General features: G+C 52.7%; 1 protein-coding gene across 2 annotated transcripts in view; it reads right to left on the bottom strand.

Moving 5' to 3' along the window:
- Window positions 1-27,306, bottom strand: part of PPP6R2 (protein phosphatase 6 regulatory subunit 2) — a 50,894-nt gene that overhangs the window by 6,209 nt on the left and 17,379 nt on the right. The window contains exons 2-19 of one of the 2 annotated variants that reach the window (XM_027906397.1): window positions 26,328-26,460; window positions 20,059-20,304; window positions 17,394-17,580; window positions 16,633-16,770; window positions 15,736-15,801; window positions 14,693-14,805; window positions 12,272-12,385; window positions 10,694-10,820; window positions 9,892-10,044; window positions 8,789-8,986; window positions 8,128-8,192; window positions 7,180-7,295; window positions 6,245-6,330; window positions 5,869-5,949; window positions 5,350-5,447; window positions 3,066-3,123; window positions 2,056-2,183; window positions 1,011-1,186 (exon numbers count right to left, since the gene is read on the bottom strand). In XM_027906397.1, coding sequence (XP_027762198.1) covers window positions 1,011-1,186; window positions 2,056-2,183; window positions 3,066-3,123; window positions 5,350-5,447; window positions 5,869-5,949; window positions 6,245-6,330; window positions 7,180-7,295; window positions 8,128-8,192; window positions 8,789-8,986; window positions 9,892-10,044; window positions 10,694-10,820; window positions 12,272-12,385; window positions 14,693-14,805; window positions 15,736-15,801; window positions 16,633-16,770; window positions 17,394-17,580; window positions 20,059-20,285 — 2,131 coding nt within the window. In that variant the 5' untranslated portion in view covers window positions 20,286-20,304; window positions 26,328-26,460. The remainder of the gene's footprint in view (window positions 1-1,010; window positions 1,187-2,055; window positions 2,184-3,065; window positions 3,124-5,349; window positions 5,448-5,868; window positions 5,950-6,244; window positions 6,331-7,179; window positions 7,296-8,127; window positions 8,193-8,788; window positions 8,987-9,891; window positions 10,045-10,693; window positions 10,821-12,271; window positions 12,386-14,692; window positions 14,806-15,735; window positions 15,802-16,632; window positions 16,771-17,393; window positions 17,581-20,058; window positions 20,305-26,327; window positions 26,461-27,306) is intronic. The other variant, XM_027906398.1, reaches the window with a different exon arrangement.

Raw genomic sequence — 27,306 nt, 5'->3', positions numbered from 1 at the left:
CCCAGTTACAACACCAAGGCACCCCCCGGAAAAAGAAATGTTTTAAAACTGGAGACGCCTGGAGAAATGAGAAATGGAAGTCTGGGAAAATGTTTTTGTCCCCTGGATTTTTTCTGCTGTCAACACTGTGTGTCTCCTGCACTTCCACAGCGTTGTTTACATGGTGAGGTGGGAAAATCCCCGAAGGGGCCAACAGGAAAGATGGAGAGGACTTGGGACAAGGGACAGGACACAGGGAATGGCTTCCCACTGCCAGAGGGCAGGGTTAGATGGGATATTGGGAAGGAATTGCTGGCTGGGAGGGTGGGCAGGCCCTGGCCCAGGTTGGGCAGAGAAGCTGTGGCTGCCCCTGGATCCCTGGAAGTGTCCAAGGGCAGACTGGATGGAGCTTTCAACCTGGGTTAGTGGGAGGTGTCCCTGCCCTGTGGGACTGGATGGGCTTTAATATCCTTTCCCACCCAAACCATCCTGTGATCGCATGAAAATCCTGTCCCTCTGCACTCTTCCTCCAGGCTTTGTAAGGATGGCTTTGCAACAGGCAAAATACAGCTGGAAAAGCAGGAGAACAGGCAGAGACCTGGAGTGTGGAGACACCTGGCAAAGGTCTGCACAGAACCCTTGTCTCGTGGCCTGAGGAGTCCATGCCCTGATCCTCCAGAGGTGCTTTGACCGGGATTTGCACTAAAACAGCTGGGATTCACAGAATCCCGGGATCATGGAATGCTTTGGTTGGAAAGGGCCTTAAAAACCACCTCATTCCAATGCCCTGCCGTGGGGCAGGGACACCTTCCCCTGGGATTATCCTTGTGCCTGTGGCTGCCTGAGCACAGCTGCTGTTCTGAGGGGAGCTGGGCAGGGCTCCAGCTCCCTGATAGTCCAGAGGCAGAGATGGACCCTGAAATTCCCACTTCTCCCACGCACAGGTGGAACTGTGGACTCTTCACGGGAATCTGGCGCAGTGCAAAGTTTGCTGCAGCGCTGCAGATCTCCCCCTGCTGTACACCCCTTACCTTCAGAGGTGTCAGAGTCCTTCTGCTCAGAAATGTTGCTCTTGGGGCTGTTTGCCGAGGGGGGAGGCGGCTGCTGCTCGGGCTCCTCCTCCTCCTCCGAGTCCACGCTCCCGTCATGGTCTCCGTTCTCCAGGTCGCTCTTGGACGAGCCCTCCGAGGTCTGTGATGCCCCAAACCTGCACCAGAGCCCAAGGTGAGCAGAACCCCAGTCCCCCCCAAGCCCTTAGCTCCCCTCTCCTTGCTCCAGGGACTGCCCAGTGCCTTTCCCAGGGTTGTTTTCCCCCAGAAGGCACAGCCAGGCAGGGATCTGTGAGATCCCTCCAGTGACATCCCCAAGGGCTTTGCCGGTCCAAACTCATCTGCAGGGGCAGGAATGTGCTGCAGTGACACATCCAGGGCTGGAGCCACACAAACCAGGGGCAAAGGGGAGGATGCTGGTGTGGAATGGACCCTGTGTGGGAGCAGGACCATCAGGGTGTCGGTGCTTGGCAAGGGAACACTGAGGTCTTGGTGGTTTTTCCTGTCCCCCCCGATCGTATTTTCAGATTCAGAATTAGAGAAGTGACTTTATTTGATAACTGGTTCCATTAAAGGGATGAAGAAGGGTTTGCAGAGCCTGAGATGCCCCTGGGAGGTCCCTTGTTCCCATGAAAAGCATCACTTTTTTTCTTACTATTCTGAAAAAGTTCTGTCTGCTCCCCTCAGTCTTGACTCCTCCTCCTCTCCAAAGATGAAGGAGTAAGTTCTAAGTATTTCACACTGAGGGTGGGGATTTTTTAGTATCTTTGATTTTACACCATTACAGGCTCAGTCCTTGGGTTTTTCCATTGTTATTGAATTCCCTTAAACCGGGTCTTTGTTGCACATTCAAGACAACCAATCCCCAGCACACGTGGCCCAGGAAGTCCTCAGGGCTGTCAGACAAAACCCTCAGAGCCCCTCAGCAACACAAACATCAAACAGCTAAGCACAGACTCGACTGAAATGTGCAGCTTCCCAACTTTCAGGGGGAGGGGGAGAAATCAGTGCTTTGTTTTCACCTTACCGTGTTCTTGATTTGACCTGGGTTGCATAGGTGATCTCCTTGTCCTCCCAGATGTCCTCCTCCTCCTCGTTGTCGTCGAACTGCTGGATCCGCTCGTTGCAGCAGGCTTCGAACAGGGAGGCATTGGGCTAAAGGGCAGGGAGGGGGAACCAAATTCCAGTCATTCCTTGGAAAAGACTGAGGAAACCAAAGTCTGAGTATCGACCAAACCAAGCTTTGCTCAGGGGTTGAGTCTGGGATCCCCTGGGATCACCCCTGTCCAGCTGCTGTTTTGTTTTGGGACAACAAAACAGGGAAGACCAGACATAGCCCAGCAAGAGTTAGATCCATAAGAAATCCGGGCCTCTCCATGTCTCCCTCATCTGTGTCTGGAAAGATTATCAAAGGCTGGGAGAATTGGGATTGTTTATCCTGGAGAAGAGAAGGATCCAGGGAGACCTGAGAGCCCCTTGCAGGGCCTGAAGGGGCTCCAGGAGAGCTGGAGAGGGACTGGGGACAAGGCCTGGAGGGACAGGACACAGGGAATGGTTTCCCACTGCCAGAGGGCAGGGACAGATGGGATATTGGGAAGGAATTGCTGTCTGGGAAGGTGAGGAGGCCCTGGTCCAGGTTGGGCAGAGAAGCTGTGGCTGCCCCTGGATCCCTGGGAGTGTCCAAGGCCAGGCTGGATGGGGTTTGGAGCAATCTGGAAAGTGTCCCTGCCCATGGCAGGGTGGGACTGGGTGGGCTTTAAGGTCTCTTCCCACCCAAACCTTTCCATGATTCTGTGGTTCTAGGGACGACAGACTGACACTGCAGAGAGGGAGAAAAACTCTTTAAATGCCAGGAATGGTATTTCTGAGGAAATATTTCTGGGAGAGACCCTCCGGGGTATTTGCAGTGCTCCCAGTTCCTTAACTGGACTCAGTGACCAGGGGGGACACCTTTGCACTGACTAAAAAACCCTCCCAATGTTTGTCCTTTCCAAATGAAAGCATGACCTGGGCAGGTTCAATAAATCCCACACTCACACTGTCGTCATCCGCGTCGATGTTGAAGTTTATCTCCGCGATCCTGTCGAAGGGAGCGCTGGGGAGAGCAGGGAAAGAGCCTTCAGTGATGGCACAGAGGAACCTGTGCAACCCCAGAGACCCTGCCTGCAGGTGTTTGTTCCCTCAACAGCCACTCCTGTGTCCGTGCACTGCTCTCTTCTCACTCAGATGAAGGGTTATTTCAGCCTGGAGCATTCCCTGTTCATGGCAGGGGGCGGGACTGGAGGGGCTAATCCCAACCCAACCAGACCCACTCCTGGATTCCATGGTTCAGATCTCCTCTCCTGGGGCTGATTCAATCCCTGAGGGAGCAACCTTTGCCACGAGCTCCCTGCTGTGGGGTTTGGGGGTTCCTGGCACTCCCAGTAGGGTCGGGCTGATCTGAGCTCTCATGGTGCCTGGGGGACATCAAGGCCAGCTCTGCTTTCACCAGATCCCTCCAGCTGAACCCAATCTCATTGGAAAAACTGAAATAAACTCAGGGTTAATGAAAGAGAAGGAGCTGCACCCAGCTTCTCTGCAATTCCAGGCCTATGCTCACCCAGGAATTCCATGGGGCTGCACAAGACTGGACTCGGAGATGGCACTGATGGCACTGGGGAGGCTCTCCTGGAATCCTGGGGGAGTTTTGGGCCAGGAGAGCAATGGAGGGGCTGGAGCGTGTGCAGGGCAGGGAAGGGAGCTGGGAAGGGGCTGGAGAACTCCTGAGGGAGCTGGGGGGGCTCATCCTGGAGAAAAGGAGGCTCAGGGGGGACCTTCTGATCTGGGAGGGCTTTTCCAACCTCAGTGATTCTGGAACTCTGTGAATCTCAGTGTGTGAGTGGCTCACACCCCCGGTGTGTCACTGTGCTGTAAAAACCATAGAATGACCCAACTTGCTGTGTGGCCCCAGAGGAGCCCGCTGGGAGAACAGCAGAGGGAGCTGCAGCCCAAAAACTCCCCATTCCCACACAGTCTGGGCCAGGCAGAGTTCATCCACCCTGTTTAAAGAAAATGCCACTGTCCAAAAGCACAGCAACATAAAGACTGTTCAGTTTAAAATACCATCCTGCAAATCCCCAGGACACTGAAACGTTACTAACATTTGTTAACTACTCCAATTCACATCTCCCACAGTTCCCAACGCCTGGCAGGGAGCACCAGTCTCACAATATTCCACGTTTTGTAGTACTTTCTCCTTTCCCAATCACAAATAAAGTGATAAAACCCCAGTCATGGACTTTTTTCAGCATCATGTTCACTTTACAATGTTCAAGAGGAATCTTTGGCAGCTCCTCACGGAATTTAAGTCCTCCCCTGCACCTACACAGACACACAGGGTCACATTTGCTGCTGATACAAGTGAAAAATCTGTTTTGTTTTGTTTTTTTAAAGTGTGTAGAATGAAGTAATCTCTGTTCAATTCAGCTCTGATTCAGTCTGGAACTTTCTGGCCTTATTAAAGTCCTGACATCTACAAGGCTCAGGAAGAACCTTGGATGAAGGACAGAGGTGCTGCCACACTCCCCTTGGGTCCCAAAGAATTCCTGGGATGGAGACAAACCCTCCAGCAGCTGAAGTGAAGGGGCAAAGCTGAGGAGCAGAACATTGGGATGCCCTGGAGCCCTTCTGTGTCCAGAACTAAATGGCTCCAATTTCAGAACCGTTATGGCCAAGTGGGATGATCACAGTCCCAGGTGCATCTTTAAGGAGAGAAGATGAGCTGCAGTTTTAATGGGATTAAAGCAATTCTATAAAAGCAGCAAATTCTGAGCTCTGAACTCAGCAAGTTGTGTAACATCAAATCCCCCTCTCCTGCCTCCTCTGAGCTGTCCTTGCTCCTCCTTATCTCTGTTCCCTTCCTCAGAAGGGAGTAAATGGCTCATTTTTTCCGTGGACTCCATCAGACCACGATTCTTCCATTCCTAATTTCAATGACAATTTAATTCCTTGGACAATATGTGTTTAATCGCCCAGAACCTGCTCCAATGCTTTGCTTTCTCCGCAATTAAACTTCTCCTAGAGCGGGGCTGGTTAATAATAATTGCGTGTTTTATTTAAACCATTCCTCTTTAAAATGAAGAAATACTTTTCCCTTGGTTCCACAACCGCCTTTGGAGAGTAGGGCCGGGCTCCTATAAAAACAGCTCCGTGTTTTCCCAGCCACTGATCCCTCCCCTGCTCGTTTCAAACCCAGGGAGGGAGAAGGAGGTCCATTTTAAACCTGACCCAGCAGAAAGGTGAGACGCCAAGAGGCTCAAACGCTAAAGAACCACAAACTCACTTGATGTTGTCGTCCTGGTCTGCAAACTCCTCGTCGTTGAAGCCGAACTGATCCACGAAGTTGGCTGTCATCTGCTGGATCTGGTACTCGGAGAAGGCCTGGGAGAGGGACCCAAACCCACCGTCACGAGGGGGTCCCGAGACATTCCAGGACCCTGCACTGAGCTGGGAGGAAAAAAACCTGCCCTACAAAAGCACTAACAGCACCAAAAAGTGACAGACTTGGAGAAACCCTCACTCCAACCCCCTTCTCCCAAAGCGGGATCGCACACACTTCTGTGAAGCCTGTGCTGACAACGCTGATCCGCTCCCAGCTCCTCCCAAAGACAGGCAGGAATTCCCACTGTGGGCTTCACTACTCCTGTTAAAAAGTTGTGGTGGGTTTTGTCATTGGGTTGTTTTCCCCCAGTGCTGCCCCTGAAACCCACCACGGACACCCAGAGGGTACTTCTGGCTTCCTCCAAGGGCAAACCAGAGCAGCAATTTTCCCGGGAATCGGGAAGGGTTGCTGTCAACTCACCTGTTGGAGAGTAAGTTCATTGGGAAAAGCACTTTCGATGTCCTCATCCTCGCTGGAGGAGTGCAGGTGGTGGGTGCTCACCTGGGAGAAGGACCAAGGAATGAGCACAAGGCAAAGCTGAGGAAGCTCCAGTATTTTAGTTCCACCCCCACAAAGACCAAACTCCTCCCAGGAAGAGACTGGCCCGAGGAATAACATGGATTGGAGTTCATCAACACGGATCAGCTGCTGCTTGGAGAACTACTTTGGAATATGTTTTCTATGCTCTACACTTGAAATTCTTCAGAAAAAACAGCACAATGAGAAAGAAAACCAGAAATATCACTTTTTTTTTTAGTGAAAGGAGGGCCAGGAGAACTCGGGTCGCTGCGCTCACCAAATCCACCGTGTTCCTCCGGTTCGTCTCCGTCAGCGTCTCCTCCACGAAGCTCTCCCACCTCCCCCGGCAGTCCTCAGGCAGCTCTGCAACGAGAAGGGCACCACCAGGATCAGCTCTGAGGGCACTGGAGCCGAGCAAGGTGTGAGGGCTCTGCAAAGGGAGTCACTCCACTCGTGCTTTCCCAACCACAGCAAAACCTGCCGAGGAAGCCGCAGCTCCCGGGAGGTCAAACCGTAAGATGTGAGTGGTGGGAACAACCTGAGCTCCTCCGGAGTTCTGGGGGATAAAGATACACAACTTCTTCTCCTCCACCTCTGTGCAAACAGCCACAGTGTGGCTGAAGTTCTGCTTTTCAATTCCTGTGTCTCTCTTTCTTCAGACAGGTGTAATAATTCTGTTATGGAATGGTTTGGGTGGGAAGGGACTTTAAAGCCCATCCCATTCCACTCCTTGCCATGGGCAGGGACACCTTCCACTGGCCCAGGTTGCTCCAACCTGGCCTTGGACACTTCCAGGGATCCAGGGGCAGCCACAGCTTCTCTGCGCAACCTGTGCCAGGGTCTGCCCACCCTCCCAGCCAGCACTTCCTTCCCAATACCCTATTTAACCCTCCCCTCTGGCACTGGGAAGCCATTCCCCCCTGGCCTGTCACTCCAGGTCCTCATGGACAAGGAATAAGGATGCACAGACACCCCCCCAGGAAAGCTGCACATCAGCACCATAAATCCAGAAGGAGAGAATCCCTCTGGCCCCAAAAGGAGCCCTTCAGCCTCTGGCTGCAAAAACAAGAGCTCCGACATTTCGAGCCTCCCCGTACGAAAGCAAAGAGCAGCCAAATCCGCCAGCACATCCCTCAGTTCTGGGACACTGGGGCGTTTCCCAAAGGACCCTGTTTTCTCTGAGGGGGAGCAGAGCCGAGGGCTGGGAGGTACCTTTGATGAAGTCGCTGATCTGGGCCTGCATGGGGCCCTTCTCCATGTTGTGCACCACGGCGTTGGCGATGCGTGTCAGGTGGCCCATGTTGCCCCTCCTCATCCCTCCTTCTGCCCTGCGGACACACAGCGGGGCGGTAGTGCCGGGGCCGGGGCAGGGGCAGCCCCGGGACAGCCTCCCAGCCCCCCGGCATTCCAGGATTCCGGCTGCTTCCCTTCTCCTGGCGTTGGGAACACCCTCAAGGAACAACCAGATATTGCCGGTACCTACAGAACCAGCCACTGGGCAAGGAAATTATTACCAGCAGGATTTGCTGTCGAGGCAAGGGGCTGTAGGAGGGAAAAAGACCAAAACCTCCCCAAAACTACAAAACAAAAAAAAAATCATCAAACCCCAACCCATCAGTCCTGACCTAAACCAGCTCCAGTGGGAGTTCGAGAACTCAAAACAGTGAGGGAGGACCAAAACATTCCACCGGACAAGGAAAGTGAAGCCTCCGAAGTGTTTTCACTTTAAAATGTTTTAGGATTTTTTTTTTAATTATTTAGTTCTTATCACTGGAAATCAGCACAAAACCCAAGGGGTTTATAGAGGTAAACTATGAAATACGGGGCAAATCCAGGCAAAAATGCTTGGCCACCTCAATTTCCACACAGTTTTCCATACTAGGGAGAACATAACTATGGATTTAAAACAAAAAATACAAGAAAGAAAGAAGTGAATATTCTTTGTGATTTCCTGGGAAAGCAGCAGATTGTGTGTTTGGGATGAGGTGTTATTAAAGATACCCCAAAAAATAATCAGGCTTTCAAATGCTATGTGTATTTGGGGAGTTTGGCTTTTTCACATGCAAATCACCCCATTCCCAAATCCCAAAATCCCAGTGCGTTCAGACTGTAAATCCTCCCAACAGTTCAATGTGCAGCCCTGGAGCAGCAATTCCTTACTGGATTTTGTCATTGGCTTCCCAGGCATCCAGTATCCTCTGCACCAGGCAGCACTTCTGGAACAGCTGGAGGGAAAAAAAAAAAAAAAAAAGAGGGAGAACAGTCAGGATTTTCCAAAGAAACACTCACAGCCCACGAGTCTGAACGTGGGTTCTTCTGTTCCTCCCTTCACTCCTCAAAACCTCAGATTTCAGCACTTCCCTCGCCCAAGAATTCCTCCTTTCCCAATTATTTTCCCTGAGGATTCAGGGAGAACAGCAACACCTGTGACATCCCCCTTCTTTTGGGCTTTCCAGCAGCAGGAATGGAAACGCTGCTGGCGTTTGGAGCCACAGCACGGAGGTTTCGCCAGCAGGGCCCCAAAAGGGAAGCTGAAACGTGCTCAGGGAGGGGTTTTTTTGTCCAAAATTTACAGGTATTTTTACTAAACAAATGGAATTAAAGACCAATGGATCCATGAGCCCACTGAACGTGGTGATTTTTACGTTTATTTTTGTAACAGGAGGCTAAAAACAAACGTACAAAAGCGGATGCGGAGCCACAAGAACCAACAGCAAACAACAACAGAGTACTAAGAATAAAAAATTCCCGCTCTGGAATGGTCGATCCACCGATTCCCGGTGGATCCAGCGCAGAGGGAACCCGGGCTGGGGTGACTCACGTGGGTGACCATGAGGTTCTCGGGGGTGTTGGCCGGAGGCTCCGCGTGCGCCGCGTTCCCGTTCGGAGCCTCCTCTTTGCTCTCCTGGTCGCTCGTGGGGGGCTTTCCCTCTTGCACAGAGTGGGACAGGATAGCTGCTATGGACAGTTCCACTTGGAAATGCAAAAAGTTATTCCACGTGTATTTAAAAAATAAGTCCTGGAAGAAAGAGGAAGAAGTAGAAGAATTAATTCGGTGTGGATAAATCTTCCTGTTTTTAACGGTCAAACATCTGCAGGGGCCCTTCCAGCCCCAACCACCCTAGGATTCTGTGACTTTGTGATATTAAATCATTGCCCAACTTGTTTAATCAGCAATTCCACTAAAACAATTTTCCTTCTCCACCCCAGTAGCCACTGAGGGCTGGCTGGGCTCTGCTGCCTCTGGATTCCCAAGTGCTCAGTTTATTGGGAAATAAATGAACATTTCCCAATAAACTGAGCACTTGGGAATCCTCTCGCTCCCAGGCAGGACTCACAGCACAGACATGCCGAAAAAACCAACCTAACTACTCTGTGGCTGATTTAATCCTAAGAAAAGAGTAACTAATAATTTCTAAGTATGGAAATAATTCTCTTAGGGTCGCCCAGGTTATATCAGAACCTTCCAGACCTGGTCCCTGTTCCCAGCAGGACAATCAAAGGAGGTGTCCCAGGCAGGCCTGGCCGTGGCACTCAGTGCTCTGGGCTGGGGGACAAGGTGGGGATGGGGCACAGGGTGGATCCATGGGCTGGGAGGGCTTTTCCAACCTCTGGGATCCTGGGATGCTGTGAGGAAGTCCAGTTCCCAGCACTACAGGAGTTCACACACAACACAACCAGAGTGTTTCACACACCCTCCACTGCATTAACAAGAAATGTTAAGTGTGAGGCTCCGTTCCAAATCCCAAACAATTGGATTTGGATCACAAAGGCTGTTCCAGGGCTGGATGCTCCCGCAGCAGATTAGAGGAGTAATTAGGCTCCAGCCCCCTCGTGCCAAGGAGATGAAAGGGAAAGCAAAACTGTTCCCAGCGGGAAGTCCTTCCCCTCTCCCCGCTGCCGGTGTCCCGCTGGGATACTCACAAGTAATAAATCCATGGTACTGAGTCTGCATAGTTCCTGATTAATACTGGGAGTGTTGGTGTGGAGCAGCGCCGCGATGAGCCGGGAGCCGTGGAGCCGCGCGTTCCCCAGCGGCTCCTCCAGGACCCCGATCGTGGTCAGGATTGCGGATTTCTGTGGGAACAGGGCAGGGGCCAGCTCTCATCAGCACCCCTCCAGGGCACACACACACACAGGGGGTTTGCTTCCCAATGGCCAGAAATTACACCCCGAGTTCCACCTCAACACGAGGAAGAACTTCTTGCCACGGAGGTGGCAGAGCCTGGAGCAGCTGCCCAGGGAGGGGGTGGAGTGTCCCTCTCCAGAGACATTCCAAAGGCACTCAGAATGTGCCTGTGCCACCTGCTCTGGGTGACCCTGCCTGGGCAGGGGATGGTCTCCAGAGAGCCCTTCCAACCCCGACTATCCTGGGATTCTGGGATTTCACAGAACCACTTCATTTCTCCGCAGGGAAGCCTAAACCACCCTCCCAGTCCCTATGACCGCTGGGAGCCTCTGACCTCCAAAATCTGAAGATTAAAACCCAAACATCCACTAATTAAAAGTTCCCTTCCTCTTCACCATCCTCACTCAATTCCCCAGTCCCAAGTGTCTGTTTTTCTTGGATTTCCCTGAGCACAACAGCTCATAGATTCCTCCTGCCTAATCCCCGAGCACCTGAATTATCACACTGACGAGTGAATTTCCCTCCCCAGGCCCTCTGCCCGTGGCAGCCTCCTGCTCTTGGCACTGCCCAAGACCTGTGTGTCAGCACACACCCTACCTTGGGTGGGCTGAGCAGCAGCTGGTGGAAGTCCTTGAGCCGTGGTTCGATCCCGTGCAAGATGCTGCTGTTGACAGTGTAAGACCTTTCGAATCCCTGAGTGTACGAGTCCATCAGTCCTTCCACTCTGCCAGGGGAAGAGCAGGACAATTCCCTCGGCATAAATCTTCCCGGTGTTTTAACAACCCACACGGTAGCACACGGGTCTTTCAGGTTCCGTTCCAACCCAAACCACCCAGGGATTCCGTGACTTTGTGGTATTAAAATCGCTGCCCAACTTGTTCAATCGGCAGTGCCACTAAAACAATTCTCCTTTACATCTCAAGTGTCCACTGAGCTGGAGATCTGATAAAACCTTACAAGGGTCTCCAGTCTCACTGGCCACGCTAGTCAGTGATTTTCTCTGAAAAAATAACTGTGAATATGAAAAACAAACATTTCCAGCCACAGAATATATTCACACAATATATTTACACACATTATAGTAATGTAGCATTTACAAGATGCTCTTCAAGTATCAAACCTGATATCAAACTTCACGTGTCAAACCTGTGCCTGAGGTGACAGAGACACATTCCTGAAGGGCTTCCCGGTCTTTAAAAGTCCCCAAACATTTGAGAAGCAAATGACACCAGCAAGTTAACTACAAATATTTGTTAAAAGCTGTAAATCCTCCCCAGGTGTTCAAAAAGAGGCACATGAAGACACAAAGTGATGGGAAGCCTGAGGGGCTGGAGCTGTGCTCATCACCCCTCTTTACTGGCTGGGAGGAAATTACAACAGCTCTACCACCCATCTGCAGTAACACAAACACTTGCACTCCGTTAGGAAATGGAATTCCAGACAGTCAGCAATGAGCTGGGCAGCAATCCCTGAGCCTCCAGCTGACAAAGCTCCAGAGATCCCAGGAACCAGCCCCGACACAATTCCTGTCTCAGTTCCTTCTCAGTTCAACTCTGCCATGACCTTCTGACCAACACCTTGTTTGGTGTTTCCCCAGTGCCCCCTCCTGTCCTGCCCTCCATGGCCTCTCCCTGAAGCTCCATGATCTCCACCCTTCCTGATTCCTCCTTTTTGAACAGTGAGATGTTCAATGTCTCACTCCCCTCCACAAACCCCTCTTTGACTTTTCTCTCCTCTTTCTCCACAAGAAGAAATAAAAGGGGAGATAACTTTTAAAAGCAAAATTAGAACTATACAGTCACACACAGAGAATCATGGAATTGTGGTGTGCTTTGGGCGGGAAGGGACCTTAAAGCCGATCCAGTCCCACCCCCTGCCATGGGCAGGGACAACTTCCACCAGCACAGGTTGCTCCAACCTGCCCTTGGACACTCCCAGGGGTCCAGGGGCAGCCACAGCTTCTCTGCCCAACCTGGGCCAGGGCCTGCCCACCCTCCCAGCCAGCAATTCCTTCCCAATATCCCATCTAAATCTCCCCTTTTCGCTTCAAGTCATTTCCTCTTCTCCTGGCACTGCCTGCCCTTGCAGACACTTCCCACCAGGCCCCCAAAACGTCCTTTTTGCCCAATAAATCTGGACAGGGGGGTTCCCAAAGCTGCTCCCGGTCCGACTCACCCGGAGCGCCGCGTCTCCAGCAGCGTCAGCAGAACCTGCGTCCCGTTGACGATGCAGTTCTCCGTCTGCTCTCCATCGAACATGTTCCTCAGGAGCTGCTCCACACATTCCTGCCTGTTGGGTGACACCACGGGGTAAGAATCACACGGATTTCGGCAGCTGCTTTCATCACAAAATACCCACCTGTGGGTCTTCTTTGGGGGGGAAAAAAAGAAAAAGGGGCTGCCACGTTTATTGAGTTATTTTGGGAAGGAATAAAGACACTGCTCGGTGAAGTCCCACGGCACGTGACTGGTTCTGCTTTCTGAACCTGGGTACAAACACCCAGACCCCAAACCAACCTGTCCTTCTCCTTCACCCCCTCGTGGTTCTAACCCGGAGCACAACCCCGGTGCCAGCTCTGTCAGTGCAAGTTATTAAAGTTATAAAAGTGAAGCTCTTGCTGATCATCTGCAATTATCCACCAGAACCACAGAACTCAGGCTCTTCCCGCGAGGATCCCAAGGATGTCAACGACAGATCCCTCAAAATCCAGCACTCGGTGAGTGCCTTCCTTGCCCTCCTAAGTCACAGGTCCAGCTTAAACCAGCATTGCTCAAGTTCACAGCCCAATTTGTACTATTTCCTAACATATTTCCACTGGTATAAATAAAATATGAGATAAAAATGTAAAAACAGATGAATAATGCACGAGAGAGGATTATGTTAATGAGGAGCCTCTTAAAACACCCCGTCAGCAAAGGCAGGAGAGGCAGAGTCAGGAAAAAAAAAAAGTAAATTTCCTGTAATTAACTGAGTTCACTGTTTTTTCACCCAGCCAGCAGCCTCTGAAATCTGGATTTAGGGTTTATTCCATAACCCTGGTCCTGGCTCCTTCATCCTGCCCCAGCTGATCATTAATTCCTGACTCAGAGATGATAAAAGTTATCCAAAATCAAAAAGGTCACCAGAAATGCTGGGAAAAAAAGTAACGGGATTTGTGACCTTCAACAGAAAGGGAATAGAGAAGCAAAAAAATCACTTTTGCTCAAATATCCTTTATTTCTTGGACAATGAAGTGGTACCAGGAATTCTAGAGATGTTTTTGGAAGCGCAGGGTCCCACAGCCCTCTACAAAACTGGATGGGGCTTGGAGCAACCTGGGCTGGTGGGAGGTGCCCCTGCCCATGGCAGGGAGATGATTTTTAAGGTCCCTTCCCACCTCAAACCATCCTGGGACTCCATGAAAATCCAACGCTGTGCTACTTGCCAGGACAGGATTATGTCCATGGCACAAAGATCTGCCCCATTCCTGCAGGTGCCGCAAAGGAAATGAAGCATTTAAGGAAGAGCAGCAGGTCCTGGCAGGGGCAGAGCTCCATGTCAAGCCCAGGAAGGTCCTGGTGGCTTCCCAGTGCTTGTGTGCAGCAGGACCCACATCCATTCCCACCCCCACACACCATGGGATGCCCTTACAGTCCTGTGGGAACTGAGAGCTCTGAATCGGGAGAGAACACCAGCACTGTCACAGGAATTGAGGAGCTCTGGGTGGACACAAACATGTCCAGGGGGAGTTTGAAGCCCCAGCTGCAGCTGCTCTGCTGTTCACTGCACAGCTCCTTTTCAGCCCTTTCCTGTCAAAATGTTCCCTCCGGGCCTGAAAGAGCCTGGTTCTGGTTTCAATCTCACGGAGAACCTCCAGGAAAATTTTCGGTTTGAAGCAAACACAAGAAGCAGAAAAACATGGTACATAAATAATTTAAATGTACATTACAAAGAGCAAAGAAAAACACCGAGGGAATGGAGCAAACCGGGAAAATCAACGCTGGTGGCACACGGCTCACACTGAACGTTGTTTGGGATACCACAGACTTGTGGAATGGGTTGGGTGGGAAGGGACTTTAGAGACAGACAGTGCCACCCCTGCCATGGGCAGGGACACCTTCCAGGGGCACAGGTTGCTCCAAGCCCTGTCCAAATGGCCTTGGACACTTCTAGGGATGGAGCAGCCACAGTTTCTCTGGGCAGGCTGTGCCAGGGCCTGCCCACCCCCCCAGCCAGGAATCCCTCCTCAATATCCAACCTAAACTTCCCCTCTTTCAATTTGAACCCATTCCCCCTTGTCCTGGCATTCCAGTCCCTTTCCACTTCCCTGTAGCCCTTTCAGACCCTGGAAGGCGCCGTGAGGCCTCTCACAACCTTCTGAACACCCCAACTCTCCCAGCCTGAAACCTCTCCGATGTGAGAGGGTTTTGCCTCACGTTGGACCAGGTCAGGAACTTTGGGCTCCCTGAGGCCCACCTGCTGCCTTCAGATGGAGCCACAAACCCCAGCAGGGGCAGTTCAGAGCACCCTCCTGGCTGGCACAGGAGCTGTGGCCAGGCTGGACATGCCCTGGGTGCACGGAACAATCCCTGAGGGAGCCCCAGCCCGGGTACTCACGATTCCAGTGCTGTGAGAAGGGGATCCGGCTCCGGGGCGTCCTGGAGCTGCGTGCTCTGGTCCCTGCTCAGCCTGATGATGTCACACAGGGTCTGGGAAGCGTTGGATTGCCTCTGGAACAAGGACACGAAGCACAGTCAGGGGAAACGGAACCGCACCGGGAGTGCAACAACAGGGATCGATCCCAATTTTTCCTGCCACACTGGAGGTGGCTCCCCTGTTAGACACACCCCTGATCAGAACATTCACAGATCTTAAAATCAAAAAGGGAGACTGGTCCGGACTCAATGATTAACTGCAGTCCAGGAGTTGATGAAAATGAAGGTTCTTTTTCATCTCCCTCCTCAACCTGCACATTCCCAACACAAGCGTCTCATCCCTCCTGCTCCCCGCTCAGGTTTCCCGCCTGAAGAGAAAGAAATGCTTTGATAAAACCCTTTACAACTTAATTACTGTGGATTCAAAGGCTTTGCAGGGGTATTTTGAGGGATTAATCCTCTCGTTCTGGCCACCAATCAAAGCCTCTCTCTGGAGCAGCTGCAGTTCAGCATCACCCCTGACAGCTCTGCTCAGACTCACAGATCCACCAGCACTTCCCAATTTTTCCTCCCAGAGGCGTAATTTTGGCTGGGATGAGCTGAGGGAATCAGGGTTGGCACTGCCACTTTTTCTGGGCTCAGAGAACTCATCTTGTCGATTTTAGGACTGAATTCCTACTTATGGGCCAAAAGATGTGAGAACTGCACAATTTTAAAAGATTTTCAAGGAATAGCAGGTTCCTCCTTAAAGCCAGTGACGTTCCCCTTGCCTGCAGGTTTGAGATGAACTGAGGCAGCAGCAAAATGAACCAAGGAATTGGGAGTACAAACCAGATTCAAACCAAATTAAAACCATAACAAAGGGCTCTTGTAGACAGGACACTCTGAGGTTGTCCCTCAGCTCCTCCACAGGTCTCCAGGACATCTCCAGAGGGACCAGGGAGTCTCCTGGACAGACCCTGCAGGACCCCTCACCCCCAGAGCCCAGACTCTGGTCACACTCACGTCCTCGTCCTGGCTGGAATGGATCAGCTCCACGAGTCTCTGGATAATCTTCGCTTCATTGAGCCACTGGAGGAAAAGAAAATCCTTGTTTGATTTCCCAGAACTCGGAACAAGAGGAGTTTTGAGAAGCTTTTCAGGCTTTTCAGGAAGGGGAAGCCCTTCCTCCTCTCTCCTACTCCCAGCCACAGGCAGGACCCAAATTCCCTGAGCACGGACAGGGATGGATTCTGATTTCCACCCTGCTATGGAACTACAACCTAAATAACTCTGGGAAACTCCCCTACAAGCTCATCCTCATCTCCACCCAACTGTTCCAGGCCAACTGCTGGATGTGTGGCATCCCTCAAAATAACCAAATGCATTCCCAGCTGCCTTGGGAATAACTCACCAAACACTCACTAAAAGGAAAAAGACTCTGGAGGTTTCTGCAAGGACAGAATCTTAGAACAATGGAATCACGGAATCACAGGATGCTTTGGAATGGACTGCAAAGCCCATGGAATCATGGAATTGGTTGGGTTGGGCTGGGAGGGACCTTAAAGCCCATCCAGTGCCACCTCCTATATCCACACCTTCCACTAGCCCAGATTGTTCCAAGCCCCGTCCAACCTGGCCTTGGACACTTCCAGGGATCCAGAGGCAGTCACAGCTTCTCTGGCCAACCTGGGCCAGGGCCTGCTCTCAGAATCAGCGACCCACAGGACCCTGGTTCCCCCCAGAGCCCCATCCCTGTTGGCAGAGCCCAGCAGGGCAGCTCCCAGGGCCCATTCCCAGCAGCAGAGCCCAGCAGGGCAGCTCCCAGGGCCCATTCCCAGCAGCAGAGCCCAGCAGGGCAGCTCCCAGGGCCCATTCCCAGCAGCAGAGCCCAGCAGGGCAGCCCCCAGGCCCAGCCCTCACGTTGAGCACGTCGTGCCGCAGCGCCGCGGGCTCCACGCAGCTGATGAGCCGCAGCAGCAGGTCCATCATGGCTGATGTGTCGATGTGCTTTAGCACCAGGCTGATGAATTTGTCCTTTTTCCTTAGAAATGCGATCACCTGGGAGGAAAGGGAGCCCCCGTCAGCTGCCAGCACCACACACACACACACACAACCCCTGGGCTTCACCTCCCAGCCACCCAACCCTGATCCCAGCGGCCACGAGGTCGGGAACTCTCCAGAGAACAGGAGAATAATGTTCTTATCTCATGGCAGGACTAAACACAACCTTTATAGCCAACTTTTGTCTCCTCTGCACCACAGAAGAAGCCCAAGGCCACAGAGATAAGAGCATCAAGTGAAGCTGGAGAATTGTGCTTTTCTCTCAGTCTCTGACAGCCTTCATTTTAAAAACCAGTATTTAACTGGGATGTGCACATTCCCAAACCCCTGCTCAGCACCCCTTTTACAGGGATGAGACCGAGGCTCTGACGACCACAGAATGCCTCACTATGCCTTAGTATGGAAAACAAACCTTCAGCTGTGGCACGGGAACACCCCGACTGCGGCAGATCCCACCCCAAAACTCTGGGAAGGTGCCTGCCTAAGCCAGCACCTCCCTCAAGCGACGAATTCCAAGACCTTTTGGGAGACTACATTTGAACTCCAACCTCTAACCTGACCCTCAGACTGCCCCAAGCTCCTGGGGGGCAGCAAAGGAGACCACGTGTGCCCAGCACTACCTGTTCCGTTTTCCGTGCAATGAGGTTCCCGATAGTCTTACTGAAGAAACTGGCAAGCAAAGGGTTCAAGGGAGGCTCGTGATCCAGGAAGTCGTAGAGGATGTTGAGCAGAGTCTCGTCCCCGCCGAGCTTGTCGTTGATCTGCGGCACGTCCGAGGTCAGCAGCTCGCAGGCCGTGTTGGGATACCTGCAACGACAGCGGGAACTCCCTGGGAAACCTCCCCTGGGGACAGCCCTTCCTGAAGATGTTCTCCCCTGGGAGGGTGGGCAGGCCCTGGCTCATGTTGCCCCTGGATCCCTGGAAGTGTCCAAGGCCAGGTTGGATGGGGCTTGGAGCAACCTGTGCTGGTGGAAGGTGTCCCTGCCCATGGCAGGGGTGGGGCTGGATGGGCTTTGAGGTTCTCCCAACCCAAACCATTCCATGACTGATTCCCTCTCGTGAGGATGTACTTTTACCTTCAAAGGGTTACTTGTTTCTAATCAAACCTGGTTTCTACATCAGGACCTTTTTCAATCTTTGCAATCCAAGCTCTCCCCCCTCCACAAGCCACTAAAACATTCCCAGGCCAGCTGGAAGCTTTGCCCCCTTTCCCAGCACCACGCACTTCCCAAACAGGCTCCTTGTATTTATGGAGCTCCAGTCCTAAAACTCCCCAAACCACCCCACCAAGGCCCTGGTGATGCTGTTTCTGTGCTCTTTCCTGCTCAGAGGACGCTAAAGCTCAGGGCATTATGGTTCCAATACACAGGGATTTTACACCCATTACATTTCCCAGAGCCCTCAAGGGGACATGGAGACTCATTTCTCCTTTTTCTGGCTCATTGCTCCATGCAAAAGGCATCCACTATTCCTAAAAATCCGTGTGTGGTGCTTCTCTGGGCACAGGGGAGAAATGAACCCTCTCCTTGTTCCAGAACCTTCTGTTCCTGCAGCCTCCACACCCCCAGGTCCTGATCCATCACCTCACCCTTTCCCTTCAGGCACCTTGTCCCAGCCCTGCTGGTTTCCAGGCTGCAGGAAACTCACCTCACCTGACACTCACCCTCTGTCCCCCAAGGCACCCTCTGACACCCCTGGAAGTTGTGTTCTCCCCACCCTGTGGTCCCAGCGGGTTCTGGGGACACCTCACTACATCACCAATCCATTCCAAACAGCCACCACATTCCAAGAGCTCACGCTTTCCTTTCTTGCTCCAGGTCTCCCTCCAGGTGCTCAACTCCACACATTCTGCTTGGATGGGGCTTTACTGTGGAGTTTTTCTCTTTGCAGTTCCCTTCTGAACTTTGGGAACTTCCATCCCAGCCTCTCCAGAAGGAGGGATTTGACGATTCCCTTTCCCCAGCTCACGCCATCCCGAGCCGCACGTCCTTCCAGACCTATCGAGTTTCTCCCCATTCCAATTTCACAAACTCTCATAACCTTTTCTGAAGAGCCAAAACTGGGATTCCATCTGGATTTAGACAAGAGTCCACTCTTCCTGCTTAGCCTTTATTTATTCCAAAAGCTTCCCAGCTTCTCATAAGCTCAAACCCTCTCTCCCCTCTCCTGTGCCTCCCCAGGCTCTGGAAAGGCTTCTGTGCCTTGTCTGCCCGTGGGACTCCAAAAACTTCCAAAAACTGCCCCATCCAGGTCAGCCACAGTGACCCAGAGGAATTTGCTCCTTGAAACCTCTGTCTTTGTCTCCACCTTCCCTGTGCCATTACAATCATGGAATTGTGGAACGGTTTGGGTGGGAAGGGACCTGAAAGCCCATCCAGTGCCACCCCCTGCCATGGGCAGGGACACCTTCCACCGGCCCAGGTTGCTCCAAACCCCACCCAACCTGGCCTGGGACACATCCAGGGATCCAGGGGCAGCCACAGAAGCTCTGGACAAACTGGGCCAGGGCCTCTCCACCCTCCCAGCCAGCAAGTCCTTCCCACCTGGAACAGTCCCCTAAAGACAGTTATCAACTGTCTCACCTGACAGTAAACCCAAACAGTCCCAGTTTTGGGGCCTTTGAGCAATGGCCAACACTGACCGATTCCCACCAGGAAAAACCTGCCTGGTTTTATTTGTTTATAGTCAGAGCAACCCTTTATTTTTATATAAACTTAACAAAGGCAAACAAACTAACTTCCCAACTCCAAAATGTAAATATTCTGAAGCATACATTTGGTCAAAAGTGGATAAGCACAAGTTCCTGTGAGAACCAAACCCTGCGAGGAGCTCAGCAGAGTCTGAGCAGAGTCAGGTCCTCTGGAACTCTGATCCCTGGAATCAGCAGGGGCTGAATGTCCAGCACACTGGGAATATTACATTTTCTACTCGTTTTACAGCTCACTTTCTTCTGGGGGTTTGAAAACCCTTTGACTTCAGAGATTTCTCCCTCTTGTGCTGCAATTCCAATAAAACCCTCCTCGAGGGACTTTGGAGACGTTGATTTGGAGTGAACAGCAAGAGACATTTTTATAAGACAAGCTCCACGTTCAACTACTTAAAAATAAAGCCAAAAGGTTCTGAAAATGCCCTACAAGCCCCAAAATGCTGAGAAATGTCCCCAGCGCTCAAAGCCTTGTTTCCCCCCCCAGGGAGGTGACACCCCTGGCACCAGAGGACGGGACCCCTCGGTTTGCAGCCCCGGGATCTGTGGGTGTTGGGGGAGGACAGGACCCCAATACCTACTTGAATCGGACCTTCTCGTCCATGTCCAGGGGGGGCTCATGGGTGATGAGGGTGACGAGCTGCTCCATGCAGTGCTGCTGGCACAGGAAGTCCAGCAGCCGGCGGTTCTGGGCCTTGCACTCCTGCAGGACGTCATCCTCGTCCATCAGCTCCTCCAGTGTCACATCCTCCTTGTCCAGCAGCTTGTCCACGTGCGACGTTGTGTTCAAATCAAACTTCCAGAACATGGTGATGGGACACGGCTGGCTGGGAGGCAGAAAGGGGACGGTTAACGCTGCACCTCTGCTGCTCGTTATCCTGGATTTGTTAGGGGTGGAAAAGACCCCCGAGATCATCGAGTCCAACCCCCCCAAGCACGGTCACCACTGCCCCACGTGCCCAAGTGCCACATCCACACGTGTCCTGAACACCTCCAGGATGGTGACTCTGCCACCGACTTGCGGGGCCTCTCCCAACGCCTGACAAACCCCTTCCATGAAGGCATTTTCCCCAGTATCCAAACAAAATCTCCCCTGACACAACTTGAGGCTGTTTCCTCTCATTCTGTCACTTGTACCCTTGCCCTCTGGCAGTGGGGAGCCATTCCCCTTGTCCTGTCCCTCCATCCCTTGTCCCAAGTCCAGCTCTCCTGGAGCCCCTTTAGACCACGGGCAGGGACACCTTCCACTGATGGGGGCTGTCCCTTCCAGTCACCAGAGCAGAGCCACAGGGTGGTGAGGCCTTGGCAGGGGCTGCCCAGGGAGGTTTGGAGTGCCCAGGCCTGGAGGTGTCCCAGGCAGGCCTGGCCGTGGCACTCAGTGCTCTGGGCTGGGGGACAAGGTGGGGATGGGGCACAGGGGGGATCCATGGGCTGGGAGGGCTTTTCCAGCCTCAGTTATCCTGGGATTTCAGCAACTGAATTTTGGGGTTGGGAGCAGGCATCTGAGTGTTCAACCTACGTGACACTGCAGTGACAGCGATGCTGTTGGGCTCGGTGTGTTCCTTACAAACTGTTCTTCAGATATTTTTAACTATCTCTGCTTGGTTCTAAATTCACCGAGGGAAAATCTGGCATAAAAGGCCTTAAATGTAGAAGGTTTGGGTGCACAGTTAACCCAAATACATAAATATTCCCTACATATATGTGGAATCCACACGTAAATCTCACCTTTCAAATTTAAAACCGTTATAAACCTGGCAATTCTGCAGTCTTCCAAAACTTTTCATACGTCTCTAGGAAAAGCTTTCTGATCTTCCCTGGGCTGTCTGAGGCCCTTGGTGCAGTTCTTAGCAAAGATGTTCTCCCCTGGGAGGGTGGGGAGGCCCTGGCACAGGTTGGGCAGAGAAGCTGTGGCTGCCCCTGGATCCCTGGGAGTGTCCAAGGCCAGGTTGGAGCAACCTGGGATAGTGGGAGGTGTCCCTGCCCATGGCAAGGTGTGGCACTGGATGGGTTTTAATGTCCCTTCCCACCCAACCCATTCCAGGAGTCCATGATTTCACTACCTGTGCTGAGCTCCTCCCGTGTCCCCCTTGCCCCTCAGCTCCCACCACAAACATCCCCCTTCCAGCTCCCTGTTCCCACATTTCAGCTCCCTGTTGTGTAAAGCCGGACAAGCCCCGAGCTGCCCGAGGATTTGCAGGGATCAGCAGCTGTGAACAGCCCAAAATAAGCTTTCCAAAAGTGGCTGTTCCCTCACGGAGCCGCCATCCCTCACCTCCAGCCTGGCTTTATTTTAGCCAAGGCAGGGCCTGTCTGGGGTCCCACCGGGCTGTTCCAAGCCACGGGGATATTCCAAACAATCCCTGGTACACCAACTGCTCGAGTTTCACTTTCCCTCCTTAAACAACAGGGCAAAGGAGCTGAAGCAGAGGATGAGAACAGGAGGGTAAACGTGTCAGGGTCACACATTCCTGCTGCCCAAGATAACTCCGGCTATTTTGCTTCCCAAGCTGTTTCCAGCTCTTGTATCTGGGGATAAAAGCACAACGTGCTCAGTGTGAGAGTTCCAGTGAGCCCTGTCCAGCCTGAAGCTCCCAGCAGCAGGAACAGCCCACCAGCTTCCCCCAGTCCGGCAGAGTCGGGATATCCCCGGCAGCACAGCCTGGATGGATCTGTGGGAATCTCCCTGGACTGCAGGGATCAGCATCCTTGTGGGAACACGGATCAGGGAAGGACAGGGAACAGCTCCACCTCCCAACCAGCTGCAGATGCTGCTTGTATGGGACTGGAGGCCTTAATTATGGAATGATTTGGGTGGGAAGGGACCTTCAAGATCATCTCGTTCCACTGGAGAGAGACTGTTTACAAGGGATGGAGGAGCACAGAGCCTTCAGTCAAGGAGGACACACAAGGCCATCCCTGGCACTCAGTGGTTTGGGGAAGATGGTTAACAATGTGAAACTGAAACCAATCCTCTAGGTATGCTTCGAAAGATCACGGAATCCTGAAATGGTTTGGGTGGGAAGGGACCTTAAAGCCCATCCAGTCCCACCCTGCCATGGGCAGGGACACCTCCCACTGGCCCAGGTTGCTCCAAGCCCCGTCCAACCTGGCCTGGGACACTCCCAGGGATCCAGGGGCAGCCACAGCTTCTCTGCCCAACCTGTGCCAGGGCCTGCCCATCCTCCCAGCCAGGAATTCCTTCCCAATATCCCATCTAACCCTGCCCTCCTTCAGTTCAAGGCCATCAGGGGACGGGAGGTTGTTGTAGGTGTGTTTGGGCCTCACCTGGATCAAGCGCAGCAGGACAAGTCTCAAACCCGCACAGTTAATTCCTATTAACAATAAAATGGCAAGGTTGGGGTATTTAACTTGTCTGGGACAATGTAGGAAATATTTAATCTCCCTGTTCCGACACAGAATTCCAAGACTAACAAACTCTGCCTCCTCGGGGTTGGGTTTATTACGATTCTTGCCAACAAAACACAAGCTGAGTTTACAAAACGTTAACAATTAATTCACTTGCTGTTCAGAAATACCAACCAAGGGACCCCCTTTGCCACCTCTGCTCTGGGCAGTTCTTCCTCCATCTCCATCAGGAGCCTGTTTTTCTATTTCTCCTTGTTATTTTTATCCCACCCAGAGCCAGGCCAGTCCCCCCTCCCCGTGCCTGCAAAGCTCCTCCTCAGCAGAAAGGAAAAATATCCACCTTTTACAGAGGATGTTGTGAGCCCAGCGTGCTCCTTCTGGGCACAGCAGTAGGAGATTTGTCCTTCCATGGTTTATTTTTAATGCCTGAACTCTCAGCTTCCCGCTGAGCAGCCCCAGGGAATGGCCTGTTCCTGGCTCCCTGGGGTGACGGAGCACACCCAGCTTCCCAGATTTTTGGAACTCCCAGTGAGGACAGAGGGAAAGGAAATCAGGGCACTTGTTGCTCCGGGCTGGTGTGACAAGAGGGGGGATTGGGCACAGGTTGGGCTCACTGCTCTGGGAGGCCTTCCCAGCCTCAGGGATTCCGGGATTCCGAGACTATGCGAGCTCTGTCCCTGTGTTATTTCTCCCAGGGTTATTCCCACAGGCACAAACAAACATCCACAGCATTCCCAGCCTTTCCAATGCTCTTGGCTCTCCAGGACCAGGAAAAGTGAGCACAAAGGGCCAGGAATCCCACTCCGTGCAACTCCTCCTGGAAACTGGGAGGGAATCACTGCCATGTACCGATGTTTTATTTCGGCCTATTTAAGCCCATTCCTGATAAAAATCAAACACTTAATGTTTTCCACTTACTTACTAAGTGGAAACACATGGAAATGCTGAGGGAAGGACATTATCCTGCTTGTTCCCAAAAGCAGTTTCTGAATCCTTCTGACATTCCAGTAACATCCTTCCTGGTCTAAAAGCCCCCAGAGAGCTCCAGCTCCAGCAGCTGAACACCCTGCCCAGCTCCCACTGCCTCCAGCCTCGACAGACACACGTTCCCGATGGGAATTTTAAGGTTGCTGCTTCTTTTGGCCAGGCTTTAATACAAAATCTCCTCTGTTTCCTCTGTAAGAGTAAGTTAAGTTCGAGCTTTGCTACCCAAAGCAACCAAAGGCCCCCCCAGAAAATGTGGAGAATTCTCCCCAGTTCCAGAGTGTGGGGAAGTTCCAAGCACGTCAGGAGGGGACAGAGCACCAGGAACACACGGCTTTACCCAAGAGCTCTCCACCTTTAAACCCAGTTATCCAATAACCAGCTGCAGGGAATAAAGTCTCACTTTATTGAACCTGCTGAACTTGAGCCCCAAACGAGCTTTTTCAGCAAGCTGTTCCAAAACTGGACCCCCCCCCCCGCCAAGGAAAACACAGGAGGACGAGGCCAGGCCAGGCCATGGCTCAGCTGAATTCCCAAGAAGGGAATGGGATTCTCCAAACAGCTTTAAAGCAACACTCCCTTGCTTTTGTGAATCAGCAGCTGGTTAAAACACAGGCAATAAATCAAAAATGAGCTAAGGAATAGAACAAGGTTGGTCCCAAACCAAGACTGTGCCATGGATTTGCAAGTGATCCCAGAAGGAAGATGAACAGCAGGGAGGCAACACTTGCTTGGGATAGAAAACTTATTAGACTGAACCTTCCAAAGCTGTCACAAGAACTGCAGGACAATCCCGTGTTCAGAAGCATCCAAAGAAATCATAGAATAAAATCATGGAATGGGTTGGGTGGGAAGGGACCTTAAAGCCCATCCAGCCCCACCCCTGCCATGGGCAGGGACACCTCCCACCAGCCCAGGTTGTTCCAAGCCCTGCCCAACCTTCCAGGGATCCAGGGGCAGCCACAGCTGCTCTGTGCCAGGGCCTCAGGACCCTCCCAGCCAGGAATTCCTTCCCGACATCCCATCTAACCAATCCAATCTCTGAATCCTTAATTCATAACCTATTCCCCTGGGAGAACCTGCTTCATGTCAAACCCTTCCCTTTGGAGCACCAGAAAGCCCGAGCCAAGCAGCTCCACTGCTGGCACTGGGAAGGATCCTGGTGCTCCCTCAGGACACTTCCAGAGAGTCCTGAGGCAGTGAACCCCCAAAGGAATTCCACACTGCAGGAAAGGGCAGTTCCTCCTGTGTGCTTTCAACTGCTCTGCTGGCTGTTCCCAGCCCCTCCTCTCAGGAACACCTCTGAGTAATCCCTGCTCACTCTCACTGCCCGATGACAAATTGTCACTTCCACACGGGACTTCCTGGAACAGCCTCGGGCAGTGCCCCAGGAGTGAAGGAAAAAGAAGTGCCATCCTGTTCCTATCAATTATGGACAGCAAATTAGAGCTCAGGTTTTGAGGGGCACTTCCCAGTCGAATGAGGTTTTAGAGTAACCAGTCCAACGTACCGTGAATCCCAGGATCCCTGGAGTTGGAAAAGCCCTCCCAGCCCATGGATCCACCCTGTGCCCCATCCCCACCTTGTCCCCCAGCCCAGAGCACTGAGTGCCACGGCCAGGCCTGCCTGGGACACCTCCAGGCCTGGGCACTCCAAACCTCCCTGGGCAGCCCCTGCCAAGGCCTCACCACCCTTGCCAGAAGGTGAACTCCACCGTACAGAACCAGCTCTGAGTCTCCTCAGGACCATTCCTGCGACGCCACAGCTCCCTCTCCAATGACTCCAGGTATTAAATACCAAGAACAACCCCACGGGGCGCCACCAGAGCACATCCCCCAGATTAAAAATGGGAAGCTCCAAGTGCCCTGTCCGTGTGTGCTGGGACCCTAACCCCCCGTGCCCTGGGCTGATCCCACAGGGATCGTGGGCAGCAGGGCAGGGGGGGATCCTGCCCCTCTGCCCCCTCAGGTGAGACCCCCCTGCAGAGCTGCCCCAGCCCTGGGAACAGCAGCACAAGGACGTGGAGCTGCTGGAGAGAGTCCAGAGGAGGCCCCGGAGCTGCTCCCAGGGCTGGATCCCTCTGCTCTGGAGCCAGGCTGGGACAGCTGGGGGGGATCATCTGGAGAAGAGAAGGATCCAGGGAGACCTGAGAGCCCCTTGCAGGGCCTGAAGGGGCTCCAGGAGAGCTGGAGAGGGACTGGGGACAAGGGATGGAGGGACAGGACACAGGGAATGGCTTCCCAGTGCCAGAGGGCAGGGACAGATGGGAGATTGGGAAGGAATTCCTGGCTGGGAGGGTGGGCAGGCCCTGGCACAGGTTGGCCAGAGAAGCTGTGGCTGCCCCTGGATCCCTGGGAGTGTCCAAGGGCAGGCTGGACGGGGTTTGGAGCAACCTGGGCCAGTGGAAGGTGTCCCTGCCCATGGCAGGGGGTGGCACTGGATGGGTCCCTTCCCACCCAAACCATTCCATGACAGAAGCAAAGGCAGATGTTCATACCTTCAGTAGAAGTTATTTCAAACGTGAGATCTTCTCCACGGACAGAGACACATTTGGGTCACAGTTCCTGGAATATGCCCAGCTTCAGAAAATGTTTTCCATCCAGTGTGAATTCCTTCTCAAGCTTCCAATCCTGGAAAATATTTTTAGAAGTTACCATTAACCAAAGGTACCCGAGGGCCAAGGGTTTCTCTTTGTTTCTCTTATCTGAACTTCTCCAGAATCTTTGAGCCCACAGAAAGATCAGAGCAAGACTGTGAGGGATGACACCTCCTGCAAATCCCCCACCTCCGTGTCCCACAGGATCCTCCCAGTTATCCCAGTTACCCCCCTCTGCAGCACTGGGCAAACAGGAACTGCCCATCCCTGGAAATGTCCCAGGCCAGGCTGGACGGAGTTTGGAGCAACCTGGGATAGTGGGAGGTGATTCACAAGAGAACTGAGCTTGGTTCAGCCCACTGAGCTCCCCTAGCACTACAGAGCTGGGTTTAACCATGAATCCAAGGACACAACCCAACAGAAAATCCCAACAGCCAGCCCCTGCATGGAAGAGAAGCCAAATATACTGTAAATACCAATGTATTGCCTCATCCTCTAATCAGTGATCACGTAACTGCAGGTACAGCATTCACCAAAACAGAGTTCATGGAGCTGGAGACTCTCAATGATTTTACTGGATTTAAAGTCTGCCACTTTTGATGCCTTTTTCCCCCACCATCTGTACCATAAAGTCTTTCCTCAGAGAATCCCAGGATAACTGAGGCTGGAAAAGCCCTCCCAGCCCATGGATCCCCCCTGTGCCCCATCCCCACCTTGTCCCCCAGCCCAGAGCACTGAGTGCCACGGCCAGGCCTGCCTGGGACACCTCCAGGCCTGGGCACTCCAAACCTCCCTGGGCAGCCCCTGCCAAGGCCTCACCACCCTTGCCAGCAACAAATTCCTCCTCAGGGCCAACCTGAGCCTCCCCTGGCACAGCTGG

This window comes from Empidonax traillii, unplaced genomic scaffold (genome assembly GCF_003031625.1).
Source record: "Empidonax traillii isolate 1590-97213 ecotype Southwest subspecies unplaced genomic scaffold, ASM303162v1 scaffold1292:size136317, whole genome shotgun sequence".
Classification (NCBI taxonomy): Eukaryota; Metazoa; Chordata; class Aves; order Passeriformes; family Tyrannidae; genus Empidonax; species Empidonax traillii.
This window is presented reverse-complemented; position numbering and strand designations above follow the sequence as displayed.